The 16376-nt window shown below is 39.3% G+C and overlaps 1 protein-coding gene across 4 annotated transcripts in view; it reads right to left on the reverse strand.

Annotated features, from left to right (window-relative positions):
* Positions 1 to 16376, reverse strand: part of LOC124612366 (glutamyl aminopeptidase-like) — a 294609-nt gene that overhangs the window by 181404 nt on the left and 96829 nt on the right. For 2 of the 4 annotated variants that reach the window (XM_047140528.1, XM_047140527.1), the window contains exons 2-4: positions 13301 to 13453; positions 12550 to 12741; positions 11527 to 11609 (exon numbers count right to left, since the gene is read on the reverse strand). In XM_047140528.1, the coding sequence (XP_046996484.1) occupies positions 11527 to 11609; positions 12550 to 12741; positions 13301 to 13453 (428 nt within the window). Of the gene's footprint in view, positions 1 to 11526; positions 11610 to 12549; positions 12742 to 13300; positions 13454 to 13567; positions 13981 to 16376 lie in introns of those variants that run through there. The other 2 variants (XM_047140529.1, XM_047140530.1) reach the window with 2 other exon arrangements.

Here is a 16376-nt window from a genome sequence, read left to right on the forward strand (position 1 = left end):
TTTATATATAATTTTTCCCACGTGGAATGTTTCTTTTTATAGTATCCTGTACTAAAAGCAATAAAAGTAATATTATGAAATCACTTCCTGAATCCTGCGTCAAAATACACTCATGTTCACAAAAAACAGAAAACCTTGACCAACTAGAGATAGAACATTCATATTCGTAAGACATGTATATTGGTATCTTCTGCAGAAATGATTAGCATCTGAACTATGTCAGCGAGCGCTTCAGGGTCAACATCGATATCCCGGTTAAATGAGCCTGCAGCTCTCATTGTCGCTATAAACCAAAGGTAATGGATCACTGTAACTTGAGCAGACATGCATGATGCCTCACAGACATATGCGAGAACTGTACTGTCAAATCATTGGGTTTGAAAGAGGGCACATTATTGGCATGAGTGAATGTGATGCATCCATCTGGGAAATTGCTGCTCCTATGGGACAAAGCATTTTGTCAGTGCAACAGGTACGTGCAGGATAGTTCACAGACAGCCGCAGAACATGGCGAGATGGGTCAGGTTGCACCGTCCAGACCACTTCCCGAGAAGATTGATGTCTCATCTGAATGGCATTACAGAACAGATCTGCTTCCTCCATGGCTCTGGTGGAACAGTGTAACACATCATACACTGTCAGGGATGCTGGTACGTCACATGCGCATCGTCCACTTATCTGCCCACCTTTGACGAATGTGCAGAAACATGTCAAAACAGCAATGGTGTATGGAACAATGTCACTGGGGACAGGAATGGCATCAGATAGTGTTTTTGGATGAATACAGCTTCTGTTTGTTCAAAAATGATTGCTGAATTTTTTTTCGCCGCAGACGGGGGGAGCATCACACAGCGACTGCATTCGCACAAGACACACAGCTCCAACTCAAGGCCTTCTGGTGTGAGGTGCTATTGGGTACAACCACAAATCACAGTGTGTGTCCAGGGCACTACGACCAGTGTGATCTTCAAGAATGACAGCCTGCGACTCGTAGCCATACCCTTTCTGCACAACACCCCATATACCATTTTCTAGCAAGATAATGCATGATCACATGCTGCTGCGTGAACGTGTGCCTTCTTGGTGTCAGCCTTTTGCCCTGGCTGGGTAGATCACCAAACTTGTTGCCAGCTGAAAATGTGTGGGATATGGGGAAACGATGGGTGCAGTGCTGTGACCCAATGCCAATCACCACAGCTGAACTTTGAAACCAGGTGTATGCAGCACTGATGGCTACACCACAGGATGGCAATTGTTCCTTATACATGCCGATGCCATCACACATGGAACAAGTCATCAGAGCCCAAGGTGGACCCTCTGCCTACTAGGCAACACGACACATGCTGAATCGAGGTGACTGAAATGATAATCATTTCTGCAGAACATACAAATGTACATGTCCTGTAAACATGAATGTTGTATCTCTAGTCGTTCAAGGCGTCCCGTTTTTTCTGAATATATTAGCTGTAGAGGCATCAAAACTGATAGAATCAATAAATGCCTCTGAAAAGCATATGTAGAGATGAAAGCATATGTATACAATAGAGTCTGGAATGCTCACTGACAAACTAATATCAAATAACTGAACTGTTCTAATGCAGCCAAATGCCACGAGTTTCCTGAAACACTTATTTGCTACTGAAAATTGCAGAAGAAAATATTCAACAATTAATGTGGATTTACATATGAGCATTGAAGACATTAAAATCAACATAGCTCGTCAGACTACAGCCTGGTTCATCACAAAAAAGATAACTATTTTAGGTCGATTTATTGTAAAATGTTTTTATACCCTTGAAGATTTTAGTATTAACATAACTGAGACTTTTTTCCATTGATGAGCTAAATACTTGATGGGGGTGAAAGTGTTGCTTGACAAAACATTATCCATGGTAGGCTCCAAGATCTGGCCTTAGGCCCAAGAATTGTTCTTTTATTTACAGAATTACCAAAATATTTCAGATTTGTGCACTTGTATTTTTTTTATTTGTGAAATAAATTAATGGCTACTCATAACAAATTCTACCTAAGATAAAGTGTAATTTTACTACAAGCTCAGCATATTTTGTAACTATAAATCTGATGTATTATTTGCCCCCACATCTTCTAGAGCTTATGGGCACTCAACATGTGCACTCCAGATCATCTACATTGATACTCATACACGTCAGATGAACTTTAGCTGGTAAATATTGCAACATCAATTAAAATATGTGATCAAATTAAACTAAATAATTTTGAAGGAAACACAGCATCAGTAAACCGGGAAATACACTCATACATGAATAAGTGGGAAAGGTGATACCAATGTATTATTGTTAGTTATGTTAAATTCTGAAAAAAAGTTTAGTTATCAATTCAATATTTATGTATATTAATTTTGGATACATGACTTTAAGCATAATCCAGTTTCCAAACATTTTATTGCTTCATAACAATGTTTTCGAACAAGGAAATATACAAAATTACAACAACTTGTGACCTTGTTATAATATAAGGACATAAGGTGCAATGAAATGACACAGTTTTGGAACAGGCCATGCAACAAATAACACTCAAAGAAAATCTGAGCAACAACACACAAATACAGGTCTAGTAATTTATTAACACTTAGCAATGAAACATAAAAATATTAGGCCTACACATCAATCTGAGTCATGCAACACCAAGAGCTAGAAAGTAATCAATATAGCTGTAAAAGCCAGGAAGTGTTCTTTATCTGAAAGTTGATAGTCCAACACTGTCTATTTTACACCACATGGGGTGGTTGTAGCAGTATCACCATTAAAATCTTACACCGTTCATTAATCATAATTTTAAAGAGCAGTGAATTTTTTTTTTTTTTCATGCAGGATCTGAAGCAAGCATGAATGTAACTGGTATTTTGAAATGTTTGAGATAAGTACAATGTCTCTTTGCAAATAGAAGAAAATGATCAAGAGATGAAGTCCAGTATCCTGAAATATGTAACTTTCAGACTTCTATTAATTATTCTGTATGTGTAACAGCATGGTTTTCTTACTAATGCAAAGACATATACAAACAGTCTTTGGTTCACAATTTGCTAGAATTTTTTGTTTTGGAAGAAAATATGATCATTGGAACTTTATTCTAAAATGTGATTACAGTTTTATTCCTGTGTACAATTTGATGGAGATGCAATGCGTAACATGGCTAATAGAAATATTTAAAGCAGATAACAAAATTCTTAGTTTTCAGAACAATCATTCCTTCTCCTGGGAAGTAAGAGAGTTGGTTTGGGTAGGATGGAAAAGGAAGGAAGGAAGGAAGAAAGATTAGGGTTTAATATCCCACCAATGATGGGGTCATTAGAGCATAGCACAAGCTTGGGAGTGAAGAAAATTGGTCATTTCCTTTTTAAATGAACTATCTCAAAATTTGCCTTAACTGATGTAAGAAAATCATGGAAAAGAAATTAAAAAAATCATGGAAAACATGAATATGGATGACCGTACAAGGATTTGAGCTGCCATCTTCCCAAATGCGAGTCCAGTCTTATGATTGTGCCATCACACTTTGTGTGACTGGAAGGGGGCTGGAGGGAGGACCCTTAACAGGAAGGTGATGATCCCCCACACCAGCACTTTAAAGATAATGCCTGTCAGTTCCTAAAATTTGAAAATTCCAGTGACAATGTGGTCAATTCAGAGAGGATGGTGGATATATATCAAGCAAACCAACGGCTGTCCTGAGGGCAGTGTACAGTACACACATCACCAGAATACGCTGAACCCAAAGTGGCACACCACGAACTTTTCAGAGTGGTGGATCCTCCTGCTGGACGAGGAAACTGTGTTAAAGGTCTATGCCCTATGTTCAGTCTGGTGAGCAGCAGCTCCTCTCATTCGTGCGGCTGGCATGTCTGCCATGGCTGTGTAGGCGCTTTTGAGTGACCATAGTTTGTTGTCCTAAGCCCCAACCATTCAGTCTCCCACTGACAAATTATTCTTGAGTCGGGTAATGAGATGGTGGTGTGCAAGGGGATGGCACATCAACTTACAACACCAGCTCGACCTGCTTTATCAGCTATACTGTTTCCCTGTATTGCAAAGAGTCCAGCAAAAGACCACCTCTTTGCCTTAGTGTTGGAGCCACAGTAAAATGTAATGGATGAGCCAAATCAACTGGTCTACCAGTGCATTTGGTGGACCACTTTTAGTGCACTAAGATGAGAAACCTTTCACTGTGATGGCTTTGAATCTACTCCAGGGCCTTCATGATGCTTATAATGCCACATCATACTTTGTAAATTGTTTTGACACATACATACTTGGAAAACCTTATCAGCTGACAAATCAAGGGCACTCCATTGCTGGGATCCATCTGTATAAACAACTATAAAACTGTGGTATGTGCTTAAAACTAAAGAAAATAAAATTATAAAAATATAATCTGGCATACAAATTTTCTTGCACTGTGTCAGGCTGAAAGTTACTTTGGGCTTCTGATGACGTGAAGCTGGTGATTTGTTCCATCCCTGGCTGTGTGTCTGGAATATGATACATCCATATCAATGAGAAGATGGTAGCACAGATCTCGAACTGATTGGTCACATGGAACTGAATCCGGAACACCTGCTCAGTGTTGAGATGGATCATCATTGTATGAGCAACGGAAGAGTACAAGATCATGAAGTCATCCACAAATAAAGAACTAGTAACTGGCCTTCTGACTGCAGAGGAGATGCTGTTGATAGTGATTGAAGAGCTTGACACTGAGTACATTCCCTTGAGGGATACCACTCTTCTGGAAGAAGCAGTCAGACATCATCACCTAAGTGATAATGAAAACACCTGTTCTAAGGTAAGGACTGATTAAGAAGCAGCAGATGTCCACAAAGCCCCATTCATGATGTTGGTGAAGGATCATCTCAGAACAGCGCCCTTTGCCTTTACTAGAAAAAGAAAAAACAAACCCGACTAATAAATGGATGCGGTATAAGAAAGACGCTATCATTGCCATCTCTAGTAGAATTAAGTTGTCAGTGGTGGTACACTAGCTCCTGAAACCACACAGGGAGTGGCACACGTGATTCCGGGTTTTGAGGAGCTGGACAAGGCAGGGGTTGGCCATGAGCTAGAGTCTTACCCACAAAGTTATGGCTGCACGATATTTGCTTGGTTCCCATATGGGAATTAATATTGCTTCCTTCCAAGTGACAGGTTATTAACTTAAACCAGATCTGACTGAAACAAGATAAGAGCTTGTCTTTGGCTCCAGGGCGAGAATTGCCCAATTCATGAGCAGAGTCTCCACAATTTTCCACACACAGCCCTTCCACTACATACCATATTGGTTTGACCAAATCTTTGATATTTGGAGCACTGCATTGGAATGGGAACAAACAGCTGAACCTTAAGATGGATATAGCTCGCAATAATATTTTCACTTAATTCTGGTGTGTTGAAGGTTAGAATAAATGTGGCAGTTTTCTCAAATGTGCCAGTAACTCTCCTCATAGTCCTGAACTTCCATGACACTCATGGTTTTCCATTCTTCACGTAAATCCTCGGGTCCACCTCCATTACGTCAGAGCAGGTAACCACACATTTATAGAAAGCTGTTATTCAACTCAGTCACAACAGGGAAGTCACATAAGCCTTGCATGCCAAGAGCTTAGATACTCGGTTTGTCGCACCAGTTTCAACTAGAAGTATATATGCAAACTAAAGTGATGAATGAAAATTTGCATTGAGGCTGGGAGTTGAAACTGTGACTCCTGCTCACCAGGCAGATGTGCTAACAAAAACATCACCCTGGGCCAGTGGCTTTGCACAACTGTACAGAGCAACCTATCATGCCTCCCTCCTCAATCCAAATTTCCATTCACGCCTCAGCCCACTTGGCTTGGTATTCCCCCTAAACTCTGAGGCATTGCAGAGGCTATCCAACTGCATTGGAACAGAACCTTAGCATCAGGTGAAATGAGGGATCCTGCCTGAGACTCAGGCATAGGTGCTTTCATCAACTGAAACTTCCCTGAAGCACCAAAGAAATTGGTATAGGCATGCGTATTCAAATATATAGATACGTAAACTGGCAGAATACGGCACTACGGTCGCCAATGCCTGTATAAAACAACAAGTGTCTGGCACAGTTGTTAGATAGGTTACTGCTACTACGATAGGAGGTTATCAAGATTTAAGCGAGTTTGAACATAGTGTTATAGCCAGCGCACGAGTGATGGTACACAGGATCTACGAAGTAGAGATGAAGTGGGGATTTTCCCATTCAACCATTTCACGAGTGTACCATGAATATCAGGAATACAGTAAAATATCAAATCCCTGACATAACTGTGGCTGGAAAAATATCTTCCAAGGAGAGGACCAATGACGGCTGACGAGAATCATTCAACATGAGAGAAGTGCAACTCTTCTGCAAATTGATGCGGATTTCAATGCTGGGCCACCAACAAGTGTCAGCGTGCGAACCTTTCAACAAAACAGCATTGATATGGGCTTTCGGAGCCAAAGGCTCACTCGTGCACCGAAGATGACTGCAGGACATGAAGCTTTACGCCTTGCCTGGGTCCGTCAACACTGACATTGGACTGGGAACATGTTGCCTGGTCAGACGAGTCTCATTTCAAATTTAAGTGGTTAGTGCACCTGCCTAGTGAGCAGGAGACCCAGGTTCGAATCCCAGGCTTCGTACAAATTTTTACTCATCGCTTCAGTCTATGTATATACATCATAGAAGTTTAAGATTTGAATAGGTCTATGTAACCATTTAGTTTCATTTGATCAACTAAAAGTATTACATTGCAAAGTTGTTAAAAGCTTTTTAAGGATCCAGCATAACCCCCCCCACCAATGCCTTGTGAATGCGGGAAGGGCTGATGACCTCAAAGGCTCCCTCTGCTCTGCTGTCTGTGATAAGTTATGCCAGTCTGGCCTGTTACTATAATTCTAATACTACTACTTGGGTGGATTCACCATCTGGGCTATCTTTACTGAGCGAGTGTACATATTACCCTATGGCCCATCTGCCCAAAAGGAATAGATGTGAATTGAGGTTGCTCCACAAGGGTCCCATAAGCTGCCAGAAGAAGAAATGTTGACCCAGGCAGAGCACAGTGAGCCTAAGCAAGTGGGAGGGGGTAGGCAGGTGCCCCTGGGGTTGCCTGCTAAAGACTGTTTTGCCTCAACAACCAACTATCAGCACATAGCACACCTGAGACAGAGAATTTTTGTAATAGAGGTTGTAATCAAACTCATCAATACATCTCCTTTTTTCATCATGAATCAGAGAATCAATACACTGTAATTTAGAAAACAATCCAAAGAGATCAAAATTGCAAATAGTATGTTTGTTATAATTTTGAAATTGTAATGGCTATCATTGTTCACTCAGAGTGTGTGTTACGTTTTGGTGCAAGATGGCTGGAAGCTAGAAATTCTTTTTATGAAGTGTGTTAAACGGTGTACACTACAAAATGTGAAATAAATTAATTTTGAATAGAATTTACATTCAGCTTCACAGTATTACTGATTTGACGTATGGATAAACAGAAACTGGACACCTCCGTACAGCTTTAGCATGAAGGAATCATTAAACTATGGCAACTGTGCCAAAAGAAAGAACAACTTACAATAAATGACAAGAAAGAAGTGCAAAAACACTTTTCTACTGAATCTTTTACTGTCTACTTTGTGCTGTTACAAGGGCTATGCCAAAAGTTTTTAGCAGAATGCGTGAAGAAAAATTTATTTATGTTTACAACTTTTCAAAATAGTCTCCATTAGCATGTATACATTTTTACATTCTCTGAAACCACTTAGAAAATGTGGCAGTCCAAGCTTCTTTTGGGATGTCACTTAGTGCACTCTCATACACTGCAATGGCCTCTTCATCTGATAAAAACTGCTGCCCTCAAATTTTTTCCTTAGTCTTAGTGAACAGAAAGAAGTCACAGAGGGCCAGGTCAGGTGAATAGGGGGGATGGGGTAACACTCGCACTTTTTCCTTCTCCAGAAAGTCCATCGTTCTGGCAGCCCTGTGTGCAGATGCATTGTCGTGATTCGGTAGAAGGTGCCCACTCTTGGACTTTGGATGCTGTGACTTCCATGTGGCGATGACTTTTGGAAGACAATCATTCACGTACCATTGACTGTACAACGTGTGTCCAAGGTCACAGATGTAAGATGCCTGATCTTTGTGAAAAAAGGTGCCACCATCTTTTTTCCAGAGTTCCAACTTCGTCGAACTTTTGTGGGTGGTTCCTCCCCTGGAAAGCGCTACACAGAAGACTTTCTCTTCGTTTCAGGGTCATAATGGTAGACCCATGTTTCATCACCTGTGACGATATTGTAGGTGTCTCGGGACTTCCCTCCATTGAATTTTTCGAGCATGAAACGACACCAGTTCACTCTTGCCTCCTTTTGGCTTTCTGTCAGGGAACGTGGCACCCAACGGGCACGTCTCTTAGTAAGGCCTAAGTGTCTATGAATGACGGTCTGTGCTGCTGTTGATTCAATATTTAGGGTCCCTTCAATGTCGCAAAATGTAAGATGTGGATCTTCTTTGATCATTTTCCTCACAGCATCAATGTTTTCAGGAGTCACAGCTGTTGCTGGCCGGCCGGGATGAGGTTCATCTTCAACTGACTGCTGACCCCTCGAAAACTTGCGAAACCAATTTCCAACTGAGGCCCTAGAAGGGGAAGCTTCACTAAAAACACGCAGCAATGAAGAATGGCATTCTTTGGCACTTAAACCCTTTTTATAATCGTAAAAAATCATGGCGTGAAAGTCGCGGTGCGACAGCTCCATACTCAGCACTGCCTGTGCTTTCTTATCGCGCTGTGGGGGGATCACCGCTAGCCAGGGGCAGCACGCGCACGCCTCAAGGTCGAAAAACATTGCTCTTTCGAATGAAACAACCCCATTGTCCTCTGCCTTATGGTTTACGGGCTGCTAAAAACTTTCGGCATAGCCCTCATAATAGCTGAAGGCTTACAATCTCCAATACACATGCTGAATTACATAAAATTGGATTATTTAACAATATTTTAATTAAAGGTTGGCACTTTTTAAAGGGGATAGAGGCTTCAGCAGGTGGTCCTCTTCTGTGATCCAGGTGATGAAGCCAAATCCCCCCATTCTCTGCAACACAATGTTTCACTGTGCACCTAAACCACCACACACACAATGCTCCCTTCCCTAAGTTGTGGAACACTCTTCGTCAGGCCCCTCCACTGAACCTGTATGGTTTGGGTGGCCCAGAGTAGCCGCACTACTGCTGTCACAGCCCTCTGTGCCATTGGGTCACGCATACTCTCCCACTCAGCACTGAAGATGCCTACGACAAGGCAGTGATCCTCAGGAATGCCTTAACAGGACTCAAGAGGAAAAAAGAAAGAAACAGAAAAAAATTTGCCTATACTGCTAAAAGAAACAAAAACTGAAGTTACTTTCAGAAATTTGCATAAAATAATCATCAATATATAACTGATATTGAGTGTGATTTTGCAGGCAATGAACTATCAGTCAACAGTCCCCTATGAGCAAAGTGTTTATCAATGACCAATGTTTAAGAGATCATCTTAGACAAAAAATACAAGGATCAAATACGAATTCTTGTACCGTTTACTCTAAAAGGAAATTACCAGAATTGTATAACTATATTACATACAAAACTTCACGGATGATTAAGACTGTGTGCCACTCTGGGACTCAAACCTGGGATCTTTGTAGGTAGGTGGGCTACTGACTTAGCTCTCCAAGCTATGCTGCTCTCACAGCTACACTTCCACCAATATTTCATCAGAAATTCAGAAAACATTTTTAAATTTTATACAAGACAAATTAAATTAAGTATAACAATTATACTGCCTCAGAAAATTTCTGGCAATCTTAAAAGCGTCTGCAGGTTTTGTACATCTATGATGTCACAGGCTAATTGCTAATTTAGTTATTCTCACGCTCCTTGGATCATAACAGCAACCTCTCTACATGATTGGAATAAATAAGTTTTACAATTATAGAACACTTTCCAAGTGAAAAATATGGCAAGACAATGAACATTTACATATAGGAATGACCACAAACTTTGAATCTAACCATTTTCACATTCTTCATGTGGCAAGAGTATTCATGAAACTTCCTGGCAGATTAAGAGTATTGATGTCTCACAGTTATCATTCATGTTTCTTACTTTTGATTGTCGAGTATTTCGCATTGCTTTTGAGAAGACGGTCCTCATTTAGAGCAGTATAAATATTGTATTGGTAACACTCTTAAGAGTTGCAGAGAATGAGTTCTAAGCTATATAAAGAGAACTTCTGGACCCACATCCATGCAACTTATTTCCTTCTACCATTGTTAGTGTCTTAGTCATTTGTCTGAAGCAGTTCTTCATGCTAGTATTACCTGTGCAAGTCTCCTCATTTCTGCATGTCTACTGTAAACCACATCCACGAGAATAAGCTAACTGAAGTCAAACATTTATGTTCTCCACAACTTTTACCTCTAAATTTCCCTCTATTACTACATTCACTACCCTTTGACGCCTTATGACATTTTTCTCAACTTATCCCTTCTTTTACTTAAGTTGTACCATAAATTTCTTTCCTATTCAATTGAGACCTCTTTATTAGTTATTCAGTTTGCCAATCTAATCTTCAATCAGTAGTGTTTATAATCCATGTGGCAATGAACAAATTTAATTATCCTATAATGTTTCCAGATACACAACTGACACAGGGTGCTTTTGATTCTGGTAACTAAGACAATGTATGATCCGTTAAGACAATGTATGATCCGTTCAGAAGCAGCAATCACGTGTAGTTAATTTACGAATATTGCAGAATAATCTACACAGCATTCCACCAGCTCCTTATCCTGTCAATTTCTAAAAACAACTGCACTTTTTTTAAAAAAAAGCCCATCTTTCACTTTCTAAAAAGTTAATGGCAACAGCATAAAATGACTACCTTTTAAACCACATTTATGTCACATACACATATACATTTTGCATTTTCAGTTTTTGATGTAATGTCAAAATATGCATTTGTGCCTAAGTTGATGAAAGTAACATAATTATTAGGCAGTACCTTTGCCATGTGTTGACTAGTACTGCATTAACATTTTATCCTATTATATGGTTTTGCATTGGTGTCATCTACTAATAAGAGTATGAACGACTTGATACAGGACAAGCTGCAAGCTTGAGGGAAATTTCTCGCACACACATGATATATATATATATATATATATATATATATATATATATATATATATATATATATATATACATATATATATATATATATAGAGAGAGAGAGAGAGAGAGAGAGAGAGAGAGAGAGAGAGAGAGAGAGAGAGAGAGCAATACTATCTGATGAGTAGCCATTCAACATTGTTTTAGGGAAATGTACGGAATGGTGCTGTTCTGATGCAAAGCACACATGCAAAGTAATTGCAGCAAACTGGTGAAAGTAAAGCTTCTAACAATTTATAATCAACTGTACGTGCAACAGTGCTGAAATCCACAATAAGTTACCTTCTCTGCTAGTGTCAAGTTTTTACTATGGAAGACAATGAATGGAGTTTCTTTCTCAACTGTGAATTCTATAATCACTTGGCCTGTAAATACAAATTTTTCAATTAGATAAGAAATCACATATTTATATGACAGAACTGACACAGGTTTTGAGGTTCAATGAAAATAAAAACAAGTAGCACTCAAGCACTTAGCAGTAAAATGAGTTGTGCATCAGGAAAAATTTCTGGCTGCAGCAATATAATTTTTTTAAGTGCTTAAGAATATAAACCAAAGGATGTCAAAATGCCACTACTGGCTGCATGCATCAGAAATTTATGAAATCATTATATTACAGTCTTTGGAAATTTTAGGTATAGGTCTACAGTCTTGATTGTGTTTAGGCCTACATTGTAATACCTCTTACAGTTCCACTGCTTCTACTGTGGGAATTTTTACCTTTCTTTGTAAAACACTTGATTATTGGATATTTACTTACACTTAACAACAACTGTTACACATGTTTATACGATGAGTCACATATCATCCAGAATATGCACACTGCGTACACAATTAATCCAAGAATTTCACTGTAAGACTCCACATCTTGGCCCACTTTATAAATTATATAAAATGGAATCTGCTGGAAGTACTGCATTACTATGGTGGTTATATGGCTAGCAAAAATACGCTGTCCAAGTTCCAAGTCCCATAAACAGTGAGACAGGTTGAATAGCATACTAACTTGGATAGAACAAATGAAATAGTTAAACTGGCCATGGCATTCCTAAATCATCTTAGTAATCATTTGAAGTGATTTATGGACACCATCAAAAACCTTAACTGTACAGTTAGATGTCAATTTGTATTTCACTATTCTGAGTTCATTATCCTGACAAAAGTGTCACTTCGATTGGTGGGTTGAACATGGAAGTTTAAAAAATCATATGCATACAGGGTCTTTAAGATTTAGATTTTTTTGAGAGTTAACTGCCTCATGGTGAAGATAAATATCATAATTAGTATGCTTAAAATTTAATTTACCTTTGACATCAAGTGTTGTCAGATTAGGATGTATACTGATGCTGTAGCGTGTGGGGTGTACAAATGTAGGCAGTCTGACACTGTTCCAAGGAAATACTTCGCCATTTGTTGATAAAGGAAGTGGTGAACTTGTTGTATTGGGGGCGGCTTCACTCTCCATATGTTCAGGTTTTTCCCCTGCACATGGGCAATCTGCACACAACCAGTCCTCAAGATGAACACAAATAAATAATTGCACATGGGCAGTTTATAGTTAATTAATCAATAAAGTACTCAAAAAAGTACTGAAAAACTTAGTCTGGCATATGTGATGCATATGAGGGTAGACTGTTCACCAAATACAAGTTATAATAGGCCTATACTAATCTCATCAGTTACAATCTAAGCACCACTGATAGAACTTTTGGTACTTTGGTTTAATTTAACATTACAGCTCTTAAACACAATATTATATGTATCGAAAACACTAATTATATATGTTCAATGATAAACGTTTAAAAGTCATTTAGATTTTGGACAAATGTCACAAGAACATGAAGGCAATATATAATCTCTCCAAGGAAGAGGCAATTTCTGCATAGTTTTTTAGTACAGGCAACTCATCTAATAGATAAAATATATATCTAGTCCCAATTATTTCGTGTATTTTTAATGTATCGTTTAAAACTAAAAAGTTGCGATAAATACATTCACAAAATGGTGCTAATTTACATTTAACTTCTAAACAATTTCAATTATCCGTAAGACTTACCGCTTTGTGGGCCTGCATACGCTATAATTAATGAAATTACGAACAGCGTCGCAAATACCACTGTTGCTATTAACAAGGCTCTCTTCTGGGAACAGACCGCAACGCCATTATGCTCATAAAGACTCCTCTTATTGATGCCGGTTTGGCTATCACCTGAAACAGATACTTACCATTAAAAGCTGATAATGAAATCATTTTTACTACTAATATATGTAACTATAACAAATACAATAAAGAACTGCGAATTGCACACTTCTGAAACTCTACCTGTCAGGAATGCGACATCATCAACGTCCTGATCGCTCATTACTAAACTGCGGCGTCTATAAACGACTGCTTCGATTTCGCGTGCGCTATTAACGACCGAGATCTTAATAAGTGGATCCTTCTGATTGTGAGCCACTGTTTTCAGTGCCAAAATATAAACGCAATAACTCTCAGTTTATGGAAGACTTGGGTGGCATTACTGCATCGAACAAGTCGCTTCCCCGCAATGCAATGGACGAAGTGGAACTTCAGGAGTTTTTAATTCAACCATGGCACGATTCGTGTGGCAATATATTCTTAACAGACGTATTGTTGCTACATTTCAGCATTTCACAAGTTTTGTCTAGGGGGTAGAGACGCTTAAAGAATAGTAACATACTTCTTTTGATCTGTCAATAGGTATATACCGGTGTTTGTAAATACGCAGTGTCTGCCACCTACCGCTTCTTGTCAGGACTAACGGGGTAGCAGACGACGCGTAGCGTGCGCATGCGCCGCAATGGATGACGTCTTTCAGAGAACATCGTGAAAGATATTCCGTTCGACAAACGGTGTTTTAGAATGGCAACAAGGGGGGAAAAACCTTACAAATTTGGATATTTTACTGTTATTGCTATTAATTACGAGACCTTCTTCTCTCATGTAACTTATAAATTCTAATACTGCCTACTCGTATTATTTCTTCATATACGCTTCACTTCATGTTCTTATGTACTGCTTCGATTCTGTTAGTGCCGAAACAAAAGGGCGATCGTCGAGGTCAAACGCTTCACTGACGGTACAGGCCTTTCAGTTATGACACGCAATTCCTCGTGTTAATATGTGTTATTCCAATTGGTGAAATGATTTAAATAAATTTGTTGGTTTCGGGATCATTGTGATATCTATATAGACAATCATATCTCTCCGCCTTATAGGCGCCCTTTCGTGCTCATAAACCTTCTTGTAGTGTACAATGGTTAGAACACCTATAGTAGACTAAAGGAAATCACTGATGTTAGCACGAAGTACCCAGCTGTATGCGCTGTACAGTGGCTTGCGATATGTTACTTACATACTTTTTTTAGAGAATTGTCAACTAAAACCCGGGATGACGCGTATATGGAAAACAATGTAGATGCTTAGTTCTACAGATTCTGCACATTAAATTAAATTAATTTTTGAGGAGACAAGTCCAAAAGTAGCCACTTCTACAGCAGCAGATAAGGAAAACAAATGGATAACAGTGGCTATTAGAAAGTTCTCCCAGACGCTTAAATTTCTTTGTTTATGCAAAAGCACTACACTAATCTACAGTTACTGGACTGCTATTACGGGAAACCACCTGTTGAAAAAAGAAGCATTCAATGATAAGATATAATGGGTAGTCAAATGGAAATGAGACATGCGGAAAAAAACAACCTTAGTAACGTGTGCTGCAAAAGTTGTTTCAGGTAAGCTGCAGAAGTTTCTCAGGGAAGTCTTACGCATCCTCCATAAAGGTCCCATCTCCCTCCTCCCCCCCCCCCCCCCCCCCAATGGGATTCCCCTATTTTAAGTAATCCTGGTTTAGGTTTTCCTAAACCACTTCAGCCAGATGGTTCCTTGATTAACGCCATGGCCAGCTTTGAGAATCTAAATTACTGTTACGACAAAAGCATGTTAGCGATATTCGTCTATTTTGTATTTTTATTTAGTTTGTTGTTGTACTTCCTACCATTTACAAATGACGTTCACTTAGTCACTAAGACTGCTGACTCGATGAACCCTCTGCCAGGCACTTAAATGTGATTTGCAGAGGTTCCATGTAGATGCAGAATATGTCGTGTTTCACGAGTTAGTATGTACACATCGTACCAGTAATATGAATTTTCTTTGATTTCTTATTATTTTAACAAAGATGCAGATTTAAACATTTGTAAACTTGAAACTAATTAGAAACTTCAAACTATTAAAATTAACAATTTCTGTACTAACAATGCAGGAAATTAGGAAGAAGGATCAGAGTTTAGGTTTGTACCATGGTATGCTGAAAAGTAATGTCTCCGAATTTTTTATGTGAAAACTATTAAAGCTTTTTAAGTAAAAGAAACTTTATTAATACTCTACATCTTTATTCTTCATGTCTATATATTTATTTCCCAATATAGTCACCCTAGCGACGAACACATTTCTCACAACGAGATACCAGTTTGTAGAGTGTGTAACTTTGTTGACGTAGCCACAACCTCACCTGTGCTTGCACCGCTTCATAACTATCGCAGTGAAGTTCTCGAAGGTTTCCATTAAGTTTTGGAAACACGCGAGAATCAGATGGGGTCAAGTCGGGACAGTATGGAGGATGGTCGAAGACATTGAACCCAAGACGTCATATTGTTACAGATGTCGCAGCACTCTTGTGTGGTCTGGCATTCTCATGCTGGAGGAGAGTTTGCTCCATGTGGATACGAACTTTTTCTGCAGTTAGAAACTCGAAACCACCGACGCTGTCCAGCATGGTATCCTAGAATGCCACCACCGATGCTGTCCAGGAAGGAGTACCTTAGAAAGGAACTAAGCCTTTCGCACCAGGGCAGTCAACGCTCGATCTGACACACTGCTCAACGAAACATTAGGACGAGAGAGATAACGTAACATTACACGAGGGTCACTCCAAAAGAAATGCACACTATTTTTGTAAAAATACAGTTTCCATTCTGAATGTGTGAAAGTTTTACAGTGTTTAGATACATCCTTCCTGCTTCTTTTCAAACTTAGTTCAACCTCTTCCCGTGAGTGGCGCCATCACAGCACGTCTTCAACATGGCTACTACACTTGACGTTCGTCAGA

This window comes from Schistocerca americana, chromosome 4 (genome assembly GCF_021461395.2).
Source record: "Schistocerca americana isolate TAMUIC-IGC-003095 chromosome 4, iqSchAmer2.1, whole genome shotgun sequence".
NCBI lineage: Eukaryota > Metazoa > Arthropoda > Insecta > Orthoptera > Acrididae > Schistocerca > Schistocerca americana.